The sequence below is a fragment of the Megalobrama amblycephala genome, linkage group LG13 (genome assembly GCF_018812025.1).
Source record: "Megalobrama amblycephala isolate DHTTF-2021 linkage group LG13, ASM1881202v1, whole genome shotgun sequence".
Taxonomy (NCBI): Eukaryota; Metazoa; Chordata; class Actinopteri; order Cypriniformes; family Xenocyprididae; genus Megalobrama; species Megalobrama amblycephala.
The window spans coordinates 26,759,902-26,778,987 of NC_063056.1; the positions used below are offsets into that span (position 1 = coordinate 26,759,902).

At 35.7% G+C, this 19,086-nt stretch overlaps 2 protein-coding genes across 3 annotated transcripts; both read left to right on the plus strand.

The window, feature by feature from the left end:
• The first annotated feature begins 266 nt into the window (after positions 1-266).
• On the plus strand, positions 267-15,044 carry trim33l (tripartite motif containing 33, like). Of its 2 annotated transcripts, XM_048154234.1 has the most exons (17): positions 267-605; positions 1,557-1,648; positions 1,942-2,080; positions 2,171-2,288; positions 2,413-2,529; positions 5,394-5,508; positions 6,140-6,283; positions 6,508-6,619; positions 6,723-8,725; positions 8,822-8,897; positions 10,889-10,922; positions 11,062-11,191; positions 11,300-11,505; positions 11,675-11,774; positions 11,949-12,017; positions 14,319-14,453; positions 14,615-15,044. In XM_048154234.1, exons 1-17 carry the CDS (start codon positions 419-421, stop codon positions 14,888-14,890), a joined length of 4,053 nt encoding a protein of 1,350 aa, XP_048010191.1. In that variant the 5' UTR covers positions 267-418; the 3' UTR covers positions 14,891-15,044. The 2 variants fall into 2 exon arrangements, with proteins under 2 accessions (XP_048010191.1, XP_048010192.1); XM_048154235.1 differs by lacking the exon at positions 1,557-1,648 and having other exon boundaries at positions 449-605.
• A 711-nt stretch (positions 15,045-15,755) lies between these two features.
• Positions 15,756-19,079, plus strand: zgc:171704 (Ras-related and estrogen-regulated growth inhibitor-like protein). The gene is made up of 4 exons (XM_048154242.1): positions 15,756-16,382; positions 16,494-16,547; positions 16,648-16,724; positions 17,638-19,079. Exons 1-4 carry the CDS (start codon positions 16,268-16,270, stop codon positions 18,046-18,048), a joined length of 657 nt encoding a protein of 218 aa, XP_048010199.1. The 5' UTR covers positions 15,756-16,267; the 3' UTR covers positions 18,049-19,079.
• Positions 19,080-19,086: the final 7 nt, after the last annotated feature.

Consider the following 19,086-nt stretch of genomic DNA (forward strand, 5'->3'; position numbering starts at 1 on the left):
GGAACTGAAAATGTTAGTGCAAGTTCCTTTAGATCAAAATTGTAATGGGTTGGTTAGAATATACAGTGTATAGTAGTGTTGTTTGGTTTAAGACAAATGTACAAACCTTAAACCACCAATAATTTTTACTTCCAAAAGCATTAAAGTTTGTCCTAAAGCGTTTCCTTTACTTATATGTATGCACACAATGAAAACACATGGAAATGTTCAAAACATCCGATTTTGTTTTGTTAGGACACGCCCACTACAGGGAAACTGATGAATATTCCACGAAGCCCCGCCCCACGCAACTGAAAAGTTTCAGGAACGGTATATTCAACGGATCCACTATCTCAATAACAAGCGCAACGCGTCGAGTTTTCCGTATATTTCATATGCGGTTACACGTCTTTTTACATTAATAATTCTCAAGCAACAGATGTTTACCCCTGACCAAACAGGGCGTCAAGTGTCGCCCCATTTGGATTTAGAAAAAACGGTTTGCGGATCCTGCGCTATTTGCAAACTTCGCCTGAACTCTTCTGCAGACCCCAGACTTCTGCCCTGCCTGCATACAGTTTGTAATACTTGCCTCACGAAGATCTGCACAGATGGAGCCACACAAGGTAAGAGCTCGATTGTAGTCGTGGTCACAGTTTGATTATTTTTATTGGGGCGCTCGGGAAAGTCCAACTCTGCACGTGACCTTTTTAAAATCGCCTTGAACTGCAGGCTCAAACAATCGCGTGAAGTTAGGTTTAATTGACTCTTTAGGTCCGACGATTATTTACATAAGGGATCTCAAAGTTAAATGCTTGGGTTTGGGCCAGGTCGTATTATACAGAAACACATACGTCTATATGGTGTTCTCCATTGGGGGCCAGATAAACAGTTAACTGTACGTTACAGCTAACGTTACCCCCGATATTTGTGTTATCGACATAATAAACAAACATTTTACGTAACCTGTTTTAAATAACAGCATATTTGTGAAAATTGTATCATTTTATGAACAAACTAATTATATTGATCTAAAAAATATCCTGAAATCGTTTGAGGAAGTCACTGACGCATTTCCTTTATCAATACAGGAAGTTATACAAGATACGCAGTAGAGCACTGGGGTTAAGTTAGCATATTTTACATTAGTTTGACATTAGTGAATATGCCCATAATATTCTCTGTTTCTATCACATACTCAAGCGAAACCAGTTTGGAAACGCATGAACAAGTTTTATTTGCACTGCACAAAGTGGAATTTTACAAAATAAGATATTATTTTATTAGTCCTATAAATCCATTAAAAATGTTTAACCGTTTCTCTTTATGACACCAAATGTGAAGTGTTGCTAAAAATATCTAATTTTTTGGCAACATTAATCATTGCATTTTTTAATAAAATGTGAAATCAGCTCAATTTTGTGTGTGTTGTGTGTCTTGTCAGTGTCAAGCAAACAAGGTGTAAGGATATTTCCAATGTATCCTTTCTGCTTTTTCTAATAAATTATTCTACTCTATTGTGATTTTGTCATGGCTTGCTAAACACATCTGAGGCTTTTGTTTATTTCTCTGTCTAGACTGTCCATTATGTGCTCAGACCTTTTGTTTGTCCGATGTCACAGAATGTGTCATTTTTGAAGACGACTCTAATAATAACAAGCCCCCCAAGGTAAGAGTGCATATATTATGGAAAAAGTTATGATTATGAATAAAATGGTACATTCATCAGGTGGGGGAAAAAATCATTCTGAAAGTGATTCCAACAATATCATTCCTCTGTGTCTTTATCGTTATATATATGTGGTGTGGACTTCTTTCTTTTAGAAATAGAACAATTATTAAGACTTTAGATATTATCCTTGTTGTGAAGGGCCTTAATTTCTAGCAGTGACATAAAGGACGCATTTCCTCTCTGTCTTCCATTGTGAATCTTAATCCAAAATTTTGAATTAATCTTTGCAGTGTGCTGGGTGTGAAGAGAGTGAGGTTAGTGGATGGTGTGTCCAGTGTGAGGAGGCCCTGTGTTTGGACTGTATGTCTGCCCATCGTAGGGTAAAAGTGACCCGTGACCATGAAGTCACACCAAAAAATCCACCCACAGGTTAGATTTACTTTCCATGCATGCTTCAGACTAACACTGCTATATACTTCTGTGCATTTTCAGATCTGTTCTGTTGTTTCCTTTGTTCAGGATGGATACAGAGAAGACGCTGCCCTTTACACACTCAGGAGAGCTTGAGGTTCTTCTGTCTTGTTTGTGAAGAGCTCACCTGTAAAGACTGTCAGCTGATCACTCATAGAGGCCACAGGTATAGTGCAAATCAACCTTCTCAGATCAGTGCATGTGAAGATTAAAAGATTACTATATGGAATTTATTTGCTTAGCTGTAAAGCTTTGTGATATATATATTTACATGTCCATCCATGTGTCAGTTTTGTGCAGCAGGAGGAAGCTGTGGGATCTCAGAGACAGCAACTGCAGAGTTTGTTGGACTCCATCAGACATCAAAAAGAGATGATCAGCAGTAGCCTGCTGCTTCTAGAGGCAAGGTAACTAAATAGGGCCATGGGAGCTGACATCTTATCATGGTAAAACTTGATGCATTTGATTGAAAACAGCTGACAGTGCACCAATTGAAGGAACAATCTATCAAGAACAAACTTACTTGAGACTTACTTAATCACAACCTTGTCTCGACCATATTTCTTAAAGGGATACTTCAACCAAAAAATGGAAAACCATACAGTTTTGGAATGACATGAAGTTAAATAAATAATGTCAGAATTTTTATTTTAGGATGAACTATCACATTAAAGGCTGGAATAAACTACACTACTTTTAAAAACAGAGTTTAAAGGGTTGGTTCACCCATAAATGTAAATTCTGTCATTTATTACTCACACTCATGACGTTCCACATCCGTAAGACCTTTGTTCATCTTCGGAACACAAATTAAGATATTTTTGATGAAATCCAAGAGTTTTTTTATCCTCCATAGAAAGCAACGAAATTATCAAGGTCCAGAAAAGTAGTAAAAACATCATTAAAATAGTCAACGTGACTACAGTGGTTCGACCTTATTGTTATGATGGGACGAGAATACTTTTTGTGCACAGAAACAAAAATAACGTCTTTATTCAACAAATTAGTCTCTCCCCTGTCATTTAAAGACTAAAAGCCAATTCAGATGCTGAACAATTGGGACAATCACTAGATTACAGTACGTTGCTTCTTAGACATTCCATGTTCCACCAAACGGCGATTCAACATGTTTGGCGAAAACAATCAACGGAAACAGATGCCGACAAGTCAAAGCCCGCCGAACATGTCTGTTGCCATTGGTTGGTCTCTGTCAGTTTAGTAAGAATTGGCCTTAAAGATCACACTGTCAGATTTTTTTGAAGTCTTTCCGAAGAAAACAAACTCTTGCAGAAACATATTCCTCATTGCTAGGAGATGCGTGACAAATGAAAACAATATGCGCTCTAAAACTGGCTCAGAATATAACATGTTTTATATCCACAGACTGGATTGATTCATAGTCTGAAAGTAAAAAAGTCTGTGCCTATCAAAAACTAAACATATAGTGACTTCTTATCTCCAAAGATAAGTACAATAAAGTGTGTTTATAATGCGTCAAAATCATTTACTAACTTTTTAAAGAAAACTTTTATTAATTTGAAGTTTCTTTAAAGTAAAAAAAGACTCCGCTTACACCTGGTAACAGTATCCATTTTCAGTAATCTGATCAGAACTGGACAATACTAAATACAGTTTTAAACAGGGTTTCAATTAAAAATGTTAAACTAAAAAAAAAAAGCCCAAAAGTTGGCAAAAAATCAAAAAGGTTTTGTAAGCAATCCAATCTATGTAGTGAGAACCTGCCCTTGAAATGCAATAACAAGTGTTCACAAGAGACACATTTGAGTTGTTTGTATCAGATGTAAATGCCAGTCTGTCTAGCCTGACAATGTTTACTGGTACACTTGAGATACCAGGTGTAAATGGGGCCTTTTATTCAAAAGGACAGTGGTAAAAAGTGACAGAAAAAAAGAGAGTGTGAGAACCGTGAGAGGTGTTAATGGCAGATCAAAGCAGAGCCATCAATGAATGAAACAAATCACTTTACATCCTGGTAACATATAGTCACTAGAAACATTGCTGAAATGGTAGTATTCCACAAAAATTTCTTAACACTCATTAAAGCTGTTTTTGAGAGACATGTATGGTGGAAATTCACCTATAAGATCGAGTCAGGCCACTCAGTGGTAAAAAGCAAGTGTATATACATATATACAGTGCTGCTTGAAAATTTTTGAACCACTTGCAGAATCTGTGAAAATGTGATTTTAACAAAATAAGAGGGATCATACAAAATGCATGTCATTTGTTATTTAGTACTCTCTTGAGTAAGATATTTTACATAAACAATGTTTACATAAAGTCCACAAGACAAAAAAAATATATTTATAAATATGACCCCATTCAAAAGTTTGTGAATCCTTGATTCCCTGATTTTTGCATATTTGAACCATTTCCAGTAGTGACTGTATGATTTTAAGATCCATCTTTTCACACTAAGGACAATTGAAGGACTCAAACACAACTATTAAAAAAGATTCAAACTGATGCTCCAGAAGGAAACACGATGGGGGTGAAAACCTTTTGTATTTGAAGATCAAGGAATATTGTACTTAATTTAAGTACATTTAAGTGTCTTCTGTTGCTTTCGAAGGGCAGTACTAAATGAAAAAAAAAATAATAATAATAAAAATTTGGAGATCTGTATCCTGTTCAAAAGTTTTCACCCCTGACTCTTTAATGCATTGTGTTTCCTTCTGGAGCATCAGTGAATGTTTGAATCTTTTTTAATAGTTGTGTTTGAGTCCCTCAGTTGTCCTCGGTGTGAAAAGATGGATCTCAAAATCATACAGTCACTGCTGGAAAGGGTTCAAATATGCAAAAATATGCTGAAAGCTGAAGAATTTTCGGGACCTGGAGGATTTTTCTGAAGAACAGAGCTCAGTTTAACTGGTCAGAACAAACAAGAGACTCGTGAACAGCCATCACAAAACCAAAAAACAGTCATAGATCATCCAGGTAACCACACACAGTATTAAGAATCAAGGGTTCATAAACTTTTGAGTGGGTCGTTTTTATAAATTCAGCAATTTTTTTTGTCTTGTGGACCATATGTAAATATTTTTATGTAAAATTAAAAAAAAATTTTTTTTTTTTTTAAAAATCGTACTCGGGACAATAAAAAATAACATGCATATTGTATGATCCCTCTTATTTTGTTAAAATTATTCACATTTTCATAGATTCTGCAAGGGGTTCACAAACTTTCAAGCGGCACTGTATATGCAAGTGTAAAAACGTGTGTATATGTTAAAATTTTAATCTTTGTTAGGTTACAGGACATTGAGAATCTAAAAGTGGCTGCAAAAAAGATGTTGAGACAGGTGGTCTTCTCCCTTTATCAGGCTCTGTTACTGAAAGCTACGCAGATCTTAAAGGACATAGAGGTAAGAATTTAGTACTCACTAATGCTCATTTACTAAAACATGCTGTTCATGATTTTAATTTTTCCCTAGAAAGGTAGATAATGAATATTTGGCATGTTTCACCAAAATTTCAAAATGCCTTTTCTATGTTTATTATTACAGCACGTAGCTTCAGTATTTATAATAACTGGTCATCTATTCAGATTATTAATTTGTTCACTTTCAGAATCAATCAGTGTTCAAGCCCGTTCATCAAACAGAAAATGCACACATATTTATACTTTACAGAACATATAAAAATAACATGAACTACAGGGTTTTCTCTGATTTGATTGATTACTCTAGGCAATTTTTTTCCCCACTGTTAGTCACTTCCAAAAGTGTAGACTAATTAATCATAAAACAGATTTAGTTACAGCATACATTTGTTCCATTTCCTTCTACGGCTGTTGTTAGATGCACTTTTAACCTTCCTAAAACTTGCACATTTCAGCATTTCACATTTCAGTGTAAGCATGTAACTTTTAAGAATATGAAAACTAATAAAAGTAATTAATATTCTTTTGTGAGACTTGCTTCTTATCAGCCCTCAATCCTGTTCAGGAACCTCAAATCTGTAACCCTTACTTCTTTTTGCATGTTTGATTTTAAGGCCCTGTATGCAGAGGAGGGGAGATGTTTGTTGGAGCGGAAGACATCTCTGAACAGGCTGGAAGGCTTTCAGGACTACATAGTAGCTTTTATTGACAAGATCCTAAACACTGAGGGCCATTGCCTCCTGGTCCACACAAAAACAGTAAGCCTTTCTGTTTCATGCTTATTCCTTAAATATTGTAAGATATCTAAATCTTTATACTAATTATGTTCAAGACTTCCCCCCTTAAGATTTATTTATATTGTAAATTCATCAGATATATATGACATCGCCATATGACTATATGTCATATTTGTGACCAAAAGTGACTGACATTCAGATTCTGAGTGCAGATCCCCTTGCTAAATTTTGTGTCTCTAACTCAGATTGAGACCCAGGTGAAAAAGCTGCTGTCCCAGGAGACATGCACTCCTGAGACCATGATTAAACTGCACGTTCAGATTCAGAACGATCTCTGTCAGCAAATGGTCAAATTTGGTACATAAAACCTTCTTTTTAAAACTTTTTTTTACTAAATAAAAGCATTCACATTTTGTAAAAATCTATTAATTTTTACACCTTTTCCTTTCTTTATACCCAGGATTTATGAAGATTAGAAAGACTTCTGTTCCTTTCTCCTCTATGAGAACTGGTTCCACTCAGTCAAAGTCTGTGTCTGTGGAAAGCTCAAATCCAAATTCTGTAGTAACTGCCACGGATGTTCATCCTATACCGGCCTCACCAAGTGTTGATGCACAGGTTCAGGCTGAATGTGTTGCTAACAGCCCTGCACTACATTCCTGTGTTTCCTCTCAGACTGTACAAATGAACCAGGCCCTTAAGAGTTTGCTTAATCCATCTCAGCCCAGCCAGCCATCTCAGCCTAACCAGGCCACACAACACTCATTCCAACTAAATCAATCTAAACTTCCCTCTTCAGAACCTCAGAATTCATTTTCTTCCTCATTTTCTTCCAAACCTGGGCAATCCAAGAATGCTTACACTCCCTCATCACACCGTGTCCCATATTTTCCTAACTCTGCTCACAAAACTCAAATGAATCCTCATCCATCTGTTAATTTTCAGCCTCGTCGTCCATTCACAAACTGCCCAGCGTCTCAAATAAACGATATCTCCAAGCGTAAGAAGACCTGGACCTTACACTATTACTCTCCCATCACCCACCCAATGGCAGTTAAAAACCAAACACCTGTACTAACTCATCCAATACCTGCCAACAACCAAACACCTGTACTAACTCATCCAATACCTGCCAACAACCAAACACCTGTACAAACTCATCCAATACCTGCCAACAACCAAACACCTGTACTAACTCATCCAATACCTGCCAACAACCAAACACCTGTACTAACTCATCCAATACCTGCCAACAACCAAACACCTGTACTAACTCATCCAATACCTGCCAACAACCAAACACCTGTACTAACTCATCCAATACCTGCCAACAACCAGACACCTGTGCTAACTCATCCAATACCTGCTAACAACCAAACACCTGTGCTAACTCATCCATTACCAGCCAACTACCAGATACCCCTACTGACTTCTCCAACACCAGCCAACAACCAAACACCTGTACTAACTCATCCAATACCAGCCATCAACCAAACACCTGTACTAACTCAACCAAATCCAGCCGACAACCACACATCAGTACTATCTCATCACATACCAGCCTATAACCAAACACCTGTACTAACTCGTTCAATAACAGACAACAACCAAAAACCTGTACTAACTCATTCAATACCAGACAACAACCAAACACTTGTAATAACTTATCCAATGCAAGCCAACAACCAAACACCTGTACCAACCCAGCCAGTTTCAAACATGCCAACTGACACCCAAACAGTTTTACTAACCTATCCAGTACAAACCAGTTTCCTGGGGCCCGGGCATACTTTTGCTGCACAACCAAATATTCCCTTAACCGTTCTTTCTACCATAAACGCTCTTTCTTCAAATAATGTTACTACAATCTCTAATGTTCACTCTGCTGGACCATCCAATGGTGGGATGAATCATTGTTCCCATGACCCTTGTGCACAGAATACCACCAGTCCAACCTTTAAAGCTAGTGGTTCTTCACTTCCTGTAAACCCAATACATTCTGCTCCCATTAGTGGCAACAACACCCTCTGGTGTAAAAGAGACACCTATAATACTGCTAACCTTCCAGTCAAGGCCTTGGCTGACTCCGTCTCTGATCAGGACGCAGGTGTGAGCAGCACAAATTTCACTGATACGGAAAATTCGGAGAGCAACTTTCCTTCTTCCACTGTGTCAGAGACAGATCCCAAAGAATCTTCACCAGATCCTGCCCACTCCTCTGGCCTATGCAACCTTCAGCAAGACCCTCTCTCCACCACCACCACAGAGAAATGTTCAAGACAAGCTCAAGCCAGTCAGTCATTCACCAAGAGTGACTCTAGACCAAAACACTGGAGCGTTGGCTTGCCAACAACTTTTCGTCAGCTTGTAGAGACAACACCTGTCAGCTCAACAGACAATTGGAAAGCCACACCTCCAGCGAATTCAACTCCATGTGGCACATCAGATGACCTTGCAGGGGAGGTTGGTGAATGTTTGTTCTTAAAGACAATAGTATTGTATATCAGAGTTGTATGTCAGAGGTCTGTGTTTTATTCAAAAGTTTTCTTTTCCTACCAGAGGGAGATACATGACAAGACTGTCCAAAGTGTTTTTTACCACACAAAGGCAAAAGAGGAAGAAAAAGAATCTGCAGGTGATTTTTTTTTTTTTTCTTTTTTTTTTTTCTTCTTCATCTTTATTTGAAAAAGTATAGTGTATAGCACTGATAAGCAATGCCAGTCCTGGAGTGCTGCTAAAAAAACAGCTTATTTTTGGGGAGATGAGGGGGTCTGGGGTTTTAACATTGGAGAAAGGGTAACAGCTAACTTGGATCATGTAATGTTTATTCATTAAAATGCATAATATCAGCGTCATATGCATATATGCAGTTATAATAGTCATTACAATTCAAGTCTTATCATAACTGGTAAAACCTAAAAGCCAAAGAAAGAAAACATCATTTTTTTTTTTGTTTTTGTTTTTTTTTACTTTCTTTAGACAATATACAGTATTACTCAATATTATTAGATACTATGATAATTTAGTCCTACCTGTAGTAACATTCCCTTCTCTGCCTTTTCTTATAAAATAACCTTTTTATCATAGTAAAAAAGAATCTACATATCTTTCCCAACAAAAGTATTGTTTAGCACAGGGGTCGGCAACCCAAAATGTTCAAAGAGCCATATTGGACCAAAAAAAACAAAAAACAAATCTGTCTAGAGCCGCAAAAAAATTAAAAGCCTTAGGCTATATAAGCCTTATATGAAGGCAACACAGGCTGTAAGTGTATATTAGCTATATTAGCCTACTATCAAAATGACTAAAGCTACAAATAAATAATGAGGTATTCCCGAGGTATATATTTAAAAACTGCTGAAAGCTACAGAAAAAAAGCAGCAAATGGATCGATGCAATTCACAGAAACAGCTGGACTCCAGGCAGAGAAACATGGATTTGCAGTTATCATTTTGTGTCAAATTGTTGGATTTTGAGGTAAAATCATTCCATATATATTGTATTGTTATATATTATGTTGACAAACCATCAATTAAATATTTTCCATCTTGTATTCTGCATAATTGTGTGCTTTAAAATAAACACTGACAAAAACTATACTATAAAACTATATGTTTTAGGGCTGGACAAAATGACGATATATATAACATTAATACAAGTGATTACCCGGATTTAAACCTACCTATATTGTAGTTATATAAAATATTCACAGGCAGATTTGCTTTATGTACGTTATTTCCCCGGCGTCAAATCAGGCACATATAAATGTCAGGAAACACGACTCCAGGCTGCATGTCAATATCCATGGATTAGGTTTATTTGACAAGTTGTAAGAAACACTTTCGAGTTCAACCTTTAGTGTAATTCGTTCGTTTTACTCGCGTTTTCTCAGTTTCCCCTGTTAAATCCAGTCACGCAGCAGGTTCTTTTGCCACTCAGTCCAGCTGAGGGAGCGCGCTTTCAGTGGGAAAGTGACGGCGATGCATACCCTCGCGCCGAGCTGAAACGTGTATCGCAGGCTATGACGCAAATCTTCGTTGACAGAAATGTTGAAATTTAATATTTATTACAGCATTGGAAAACGTTAAGAATGTTTGTGTCATGTTTGTCCTCCTACAGAAACCATATGAAAACAAAAATTTTTTCCATTTTCATACATTTTTGAAAAAGCTCCAGGGAGCCACGAGGGGGGCCCTAAAGAGCCGCGGGTTGCCGACCTCCGGTTTAGCATAAAACATGTTGAAGATTAGCAAACAGGCAGTCAATTCATTAAATAAGCTATTTCCTCACAAAAGAAGATTATTCAGTGTAGTGAAGCCTCTTCTCCACTGACATCCATTCAAAAAAAAAAGAAAAAAAATGGCCTCTGTTCTCATTCCCTGCGTACCGCCAAAAGCAGCAGCGTTAGCATTAGCCGTTACGCTTTTTTTGCTAAAGGTTGCAGGCTTGCCTTCCAGTGGCTTGGGCCTTAGTAATCCTGAAAATATTGATTAACTTGCTCAGGTGTGTTTGATTAGGTTTGGAGCTAAACTCTGCAGGATAGTGGCACGCCAGGACTGACGTTGTATATCCCTGGTGTATAGTGTTGGTTTTCCTCACTCATTTGTTATATTTTCTGTCTTTTAGTGACCGTGGAACAATTCAAGAAACAATTCAAGAGGTGAACTCAAGATAAATCTATATGATATTGGTTGAAGACCTGCTTCATAGTGGGATCAATAGTGTTTATTGCACCCTGTCTGCATCGCAGGAATTATTAACCTCATTTCGATTATAACTACTAACTATTCCTGTGATAGGTTTCCACGTGTATCTCTGGTGCGCCTGCCCATTTCTCTGCCTCCATGTGGGCAGCCACTCCCAGAGTTCCACCTTACTGCAGATATCTCCAGAGACCACATCATGGTGCAGGAATCCCAGGGAGGCCAGGTAAGGACTCTGTAGAGCTAGAAAGACTACATGTGTGACTGATGTTAGCCTATAGCCATTATTGCTCCAGTCCACAGCTATATTCAATTGTGCCATGTTCTTCCTCAGATTAAGCAGGTGTGGAGATGGCACGAAGATCCAGTGCCATCTAGATCCTCTTCCTGCTCTATACCGCAAAGCAGCGACAGCTCACCGGCGTCTGACGTACAATTCTGTGCAGTGTGTCAGTCTGCAGGAGCTGCCCTTCTGTGTGCGAAATGTGGATGTGCTTTTCACTCTGATTGTCACATCCCACCAATCCTCACAAAACCTTGGTGAGACCATCAGGAACTAACAGGAATTGTATAAAACTGAATTTAATTACAGTTCTTTAGTAGCTATGATTTATAAGACTTTGGAGTTTGTTAAGCATGTGCATTTAAGAACAATAACTGTTTTCTCTGTCCACTATTTGAGTCTTGGTGTATTTCTTCTCTCTTGCAGCGAGGATTGGGTGTGTTTGCTGTGTCAGGATGTAAATGAGACAGTCGTGTATGGCAGTGAGGAGATGAGAACGTCCAGTCTGAGTCTACCAGATCAAAGAGTGAGACACCATCAGCCTGAATGGATCTTCACTAATAGTTACACTCGCAACAATTTTAAGAAGGATTTTTAGGAGAGGATTGTACTTTAGCATAAAGTGTCGTGCCACAACTCTAATCTCTTGTCCTGCAATGATATAACGTCACACCGATTTAATCTCATCCGTTCTGTTCAGAAGTGTGAGAAGCTTCTCCTTGGTCTCCTGTGTGATGAGAACAGGTGCCTGCTCTACAGCGCCACCAAGGTAAATACATAGTGCATGCAGTATTTAGCATAACCATCTTTTAATATTATCTGGAACACCATCAGTATTTGGGACTTTTCACATCTTAATATTACAATAATATTATTATAAGGATATTCCAGATAGTTTAGTAAATGGTTAATGACAAATAAGAATGTACAAGATAAAAGCAAGGAAAAATCTAGCTCAAAGCAAATGTGCCATGTTTTTAGAAATATACCTTTTGTATTCATGTTAGTTTGGAAAACTTTTATATTTTTAACAAAAGTTTACATTTAATGACTTGAATGAAATATGTCGTGGTGTAATAATCCAGTAAAAAGGAATAACATATATTTTTGTTACACCTTAAATACATGAGTGTTTACATCTCAATCAATATTTTCACAGCTGTTAAATGTATTTCATGTACACTACCGGTCAAAAGTTTTTGGACGGTAAGAAAACGGTAATATTGTGAAATTTTTTTTTACAATTTAAAATAACTGTTTTCTGTTTTAATATATTTTGGCAAAAATTATATGTTAGCAAAGCTGAGTTTTCAGCATAATTATTCCAGTCTTCAGTGTCACTTGATCCTTCAGAAGTCTTTCTAAGATGCCGATTTGCTGCTAAAGAAATGTTTATTATTATTATCAATGTTGAATGTTTGTGCAATTTTTTTTTTTTCAGGATTCTTTGACGAATAGAAAGTTCAAAAGAACAGCATTTATCTGAAATGTAAAGCTTTTGCAACATTATAAATGTCTTTACAGTCACTTTTGATCAATTTAATCATCCTTGCTGAATAAAAGTATTAATCCCCCCCCCCCCCCCCCCCCAAAAAAAAAAAAAAACACTTATTGACCCCAAACTTTTGAACGGTAGTGTTAGTGTTACAAAAGCTTTCTATTTCAGATAAATGCTGTTCTTTTGAACTTTTTATTCATCAAATAATCCTGAAAAGAAATTGTAACTGTTTTCAACATTGATAATAATAATAAATGTTTCTTGAGTAGCAAATCAGCATATTAGAATGATTTCTGAGGGATCATGTGACACTGAAGACTGGAGTAATGATGCTGAAAATTCAGCTTTTCATCACAGGAATAAATTCATTTATAAACATTTTAAAATATATTCAAATAGAAAACTATGGAAGAGGATTAGGGCCAAGCAGTAATAAAAAAATAAAACCATCTCGAGATTAAAGTTGTTAAATTTCAAGAAAAAACAAGAAAAAGGTTGAGATAAAATGTTGAGAATAAACTCGTTAAATTTCGAGAAAAAAGTCGAGATAAAATGTTGAGAATAAATTCATTAAATTACGAGAAAAAACTCGTTAAATTTCGAAAAAAAAGTCGAGATAAAATGTTGAGAATAGTTATTAAATTACGAGAAAAAAGTCGTTAAATTATGAGAACAAATTCGTTAAATTATGAGAAAAATGTCATTAAATTTTGAGAAAAAAGTCGAGATAAAATGTCGAGAATAAACTTGTTAAATTACGACATTTTATCTAGACTTTTTTCTCGAAATTTAACGAATTTTTTCTCGTAATTTAACAAGTTTATTCTCAACATTTTATTTCGACTTTTTTCTCGAAATTTAACAACTTTAATCTCGAGATGGTTTTATTTTTTTATTATTGCTTGGCCCTAATCCTCTTCCGTAGAAAACAGTTATTTTAAATTGTAAAAAATTTCACATTATTACTGTTTTTGCTGTATTTTGGATCAAATAAATGAAGTCTTGGTGAGCAGAAGAGACTTCTTTTAAACACATTAAAAAAATCGTACCTTCCAAAAACTTTTGACCAGTAGTGTATTTTTTACAAACGTTATATTTAATATGTATAACAGTAATGATATATTAATAATTATATTACTAATTATGACATTCTGTATATTTTACAGTCTGCACTAACCTTGCCATTTAAAAATATTAATATGATATATTAATAGACTTGATGACCGTGACACACGGTCATGTCAGTCTTCAGGGCTTTCATTTCCTTATTTTTCCTGCATGTTTCGACATTTGTCACACCACATGATTTTGTTGTTTGCACCACATTTTAAAAAATGTTTAAGACGTAATAATAAATGATTATGCCAAACTACATATTTTAGTTTTCTTTACAATAATGTAATTAATATGTATTCAATATGTATAGTTTTTTTTTATGTTTTTATATTTTTGCTCATCAAAATAGAGTAATACAAAGTCATTGTATGTAAGAATTGTGTTTGAATGTATTTTTGAATAAATTAATAGATCCAGACGAAAAATGATCTTATGAGCTGTGCTCTGTTTTTAAAGAATCACTCAAAAACAGCCGAATTTGATATAATACTTGGCCGACTCCTGGGGACAAGGAAGCCGCCTTATCGCACTGCTGCTGAACTGGTGTCAGATGTTTGGACTCTTTTTGACATCTTGATGATGAACTCTGAGGTAAACCGCTGCCATTCAGATTATCACATTCATGTGTAATTTAACTGTCAGGTTTCTTCTTGTAGTTCAGCACTTTACCTGAAATACCACAGATATATATCTTTTAATCTTTGAATTGATTGTTATATAATAGTTCTGTGCTATTTTGGTTATTTATACAGAGGAAAAATTTGGTTGTCAAACTTCAAGAATCTTTCCAGCAACGGCTAAATGAAACTTTTGGGAAGAGTCTTCATGCTTCTCTCCTGAAACATTCCAGCAGCGAGGATCCAAGAAGTACTTCAGAGACAGAGACTCAAAGAGAGAAGCACAGAAACACTTTGAAACGCATGAGAGAGTTTTTTATGGAGAACTGTGGTACAGCAGGAAAGAAATCCTGCACTTACAAAGGGAAGGAGAAAGATGGCTGTGGGAACACTACAGCTGGTGAACAATGAACTGTCTCAGTTATTACTTTTGAAATTACACAAATACCTTCGTGAAAGGGGAACCACATTACTATGCATCGCTTTCTATTTATTGTAGTAGTATGTTTATATACCTTTTGTTTGTAGTCAAATTAAAATGTATTAAACAGATTATTTAATTTAACGTCACATTCTTTCACTGCACATGGGGGTTGCACATTATAAGCATTATAGATAAATGTTGTTACTCAGCTGTGATGCCAGCAGAGGGCGCGAGGAACCTTTGGTCGATTGACTTGGTTCTATTTTCACTTCCAACTTTTTTGCTCTGTTTACCATTTGTGACGCACATTAATGACCAGTCTATTCGTAAAACTTGCAGAGGAATGTCATTACTAAGATTTTTGCCCCCCCCCCCAGGTATAATTTAAAAGCACTCGAGCATATGGAAAATCGTACTTTGGAAATACATGATTCATCAAATAGGCGTCATTCGTAAATGCAGCATATTATTATGAAAAACAGCTTTTTGAAAAAGGACATTTAATTATGAAAAAAAAAAAAAAAAAAAAATTTAAACAATAATAGTGTGTGAAAGAGGATATTGTGAAATATATTAATGTGAATTTTACAAAATAAATAGATACATTGATTTATTTATTTAATTAATTCAATGAATTATTGAATTATTTCAGAATAAACCAGTACATTTAATTGTTGTTTTATTGAATTTATTATTTATTTAATTATTTCATTTTGCATAATTTGGACCTCCATATTAACATAGATAGACCAATCCTCTATCAAACACCACAGAACAATTCAACAACTCCAATAATGTGAAATAACATATTGAATTAGCACATTGAATTTGTTGGTTTAATTTCACTCTTTGTTTAAATTATCATATTTTAATATGCAATATTTATTATTTTTATAATGCAATTTCATATTTTAAGATTCTGGGACACACGAGTAAGCAAAATCTGCATAAAAGTCGTTTTAAAATTAGCACAAAATAAAGAAAATATTTTTACCATCATAAAACAAAAAGTTTAAAACGGTCCATTTTAATAAATACATTTTTTTTACGTCTCGGTTATAATAGTAAGAGACACACAATTGGTTTTGTCTTAACTTCTTAAAATATTGTGTTTTGCGCTGTGCGAGTGCGAACAAAACAAGCAGAGTTCATTCTGGGCCAAAGGGGAAACACTTGCAGTTGGTGTACATATCTAAGTCCCGGCGCTACTTGATAGGCCCATTTTTGTCGGTTTGCACTGTTCTTGGATTGGTTTAAAATCGACACAACTTCCATAAGCCCCACCCACTGTTTTATATATAGTTGAAGCAGCTTGCGAAGCTCCCACACAACACTCAAGACGTTCATAAGGGTCACTAAGTGAAATGGTTGTTCTGGTCAAACAGAGTCCTCAGTTGGGCAGCAAAGCGATGGATGGAAATCAGCACAAAGTAGATGCGAATGTTCTGCTACTTGGAGCAGAAAATGTTGGGAAGTCAGGTGAGCACAAAACTGAACTTGGCTGTTTGAATACAGATATTTCTGTTATGTTTATGTGGTCTATTTTGTTAAGCTTGCGATTAATCATGTATTATAACTACTCGTTTGCAGCCCTCACCGTGCGATTTCTCACCAGAAGGTTCATCGGAGAATATGGGGATATTGGTAAGTCAGATGAGATTTACTATAATGCCATTCATAATGAACGTATAAGCTCTGTTGTTTATAAATGGGCAGGCTTTAATTCCACCATGCTCTCTTTCAGAATCAATATACAGTCATACTGACAAAACAGATGGGCGAGAGATATCCTTAAATATTTGGGACTCTCTGTATCCACAGGTATGATGTGTAACTTGTTTGAGATATTTGTGGTGAATGCATAAAGGGGTCAAATTGTGTGTTTTTAATATATTATCAAAAGTCAATTAATTCCTTGACTCACTATAGTTTAGTCAAAAAATATGGCAAAATTGTTTTATTATGTTGATAATATATAGAAAGATTAAGAAATAAAAAAACTGAGAAATTAGCCCAGTTTTAATTTTAGTATTTTTAAAATATAATAGGTCTTTTTTAGTTTCTGTATCTTATATTTATATAGAATATTATATAGTTTATAAGTATGGTTTTCACTATGAAAAAAAAAAGATTTGTGACTGTCAATTTCATAGTTTGTGTTTGGAAAATAAAGTTAATTTGTGTGGTTGGCTCTTTATGATAATAATTATATTAAAAATATAATATATTAATATCATTAAAAATAATTATATAAAACAATTTAATACATAAATATAAAAATCTGAAATTATACATACTGTACAAATGAAAAGTTTAAAAACACCTTACTAAATGAATATTTCTTATGAGCCAAAAGACTTTTTTTTTTTTTTTTTTTTTTTTTAGCTAAACTATGCCTAAATGCTTTATCTACCATTAAAATTGTACCCGTAAATTGGAGAATAAAGGAAAAGTATAAAAATGTGTAAAATATAGTGGGAATAATAATCATGTCACATTTTATTTTCTAATACTTTATATGTATGTGGGAAGAAGACATGATTATCATTTTTATCATATTTACTTATGCTGAAAATAACGATTAAAAACAGAACGGCTTTTTTCCCCTGATGAAAGATCTTAAATCCAATCTGGGTCATTTTGACAACTTGTATGCATTCATGTAGGTTTTTTGGATCATGCTTTCTAGGTGAGGTTAATGTGATTTTTAATCTTTGTATTCTGTCTTTTCCAGAGCTGCGAAACAACTGAATCCATCAGTGACAAGCAGCTTCAGTGGGCAGACGGCGTGATCCTGGTCTACAGCATCTGTGACCGCTCCAGCTTTGAGGTGGTCCGGCAACAGGTGCAGCTCATCCGCCAGACTAGGAAGCTGTCCGCATCAGCACCGATCATCATTGTAGGGAACAAGCGAGACCTGCTGCATCAGAGAGCCGTGTCGAGCGAGGAGGGCAGACTGTTCGCCCTCTCTGCAGACTGCGGCTTCTTCGAGATCTCGGCAGCTGAAACCTACCACGGCGTGCTTCTGGTCTTTCATGAAATATTGGATCTCATCAAGGAGACCAGAGCACTGAAAAAGGGGATGGTCGGAATCAAGGGCATAGTCAAAAGCGTGTCCGCAGTGTTTGGAAAGAAACGGGAGTAAAGAACTGAGTTGGGGATGTGAAAGATGAGCGTGATGAAGAAATGAGGCCACTGGCAGCCTAGCGTCTAAACAGCTGAGAAGAGGACCCTCGGCCGATGGGTTTTTGGAACCGAAGGTGGCCACTTTTGCCTAATTAATGTACATGGATGGTGGAAAGAAAAAGAATAAGATGATAGCATGTTAAAAGTTCAGAGCCCAGCTTTATGGTGAAGAAATGTAGATTAAGTTTGTTACAGCAAGGAGATAAAAGAAGTGCTGAAGATAAGTGGTCCTGGGCTTTGATTTAAGTTGGTCACAGGGTATTGATATGAAACGAGGGACAGCCCGGATCTATTGTAGTCCTAGTCAAAGAATGATCTTTCAGCTCTGAACAGATGATGTAGACGAATTCAAGTGAGCTTCTGCTCTGGATCTCAGATGCCTGAAATATAGAGTTGGACTTTATCCTCTCTGCATTGTCCTCTTCTGAATCTTCACTCACATTTAGATGTGAATGATTAAGTGTGGTAATTGGAAGGAGACTATATATAGTAAAATGTATATAGATATTTTATGTATATATTGTAATTTTCTGAAAAAATGTTTTGAGTTACTTGATTAAAGGTATGTTCACACCAAGGATGATAGTTGTAACTATACAGTTTTAATAATGGTTCTAATTCCATGAGAATAGCAGAGTCTACAAGACAATTATAATGATAACAACACAAATGATATAGTTGGAATCACTTTAAGAACGTTTTTTCAGCTAATAAATGAGAAAAATCCACCCGAAGAGCTTGAGCATTTAAAGTGGCAGAACTTTGGTGTGTACACCAAGATAGTTACAGATATCGTTATAATTATTTGTCATGGTGTGAACACTCTAACAACTGAAGAATGAGATGTTAAGAGTGTCTGTACATTGCCCTGTATATACTTGAATCTTTCACTTTTTGTATAAAAATATGCTGTTTTTAGTTAAAGACCTTTTTGAGATGTTTATACTGCTTGTATTTCAATGATCGATTTCAATAAAGGAAAAACATTTACCTTTGT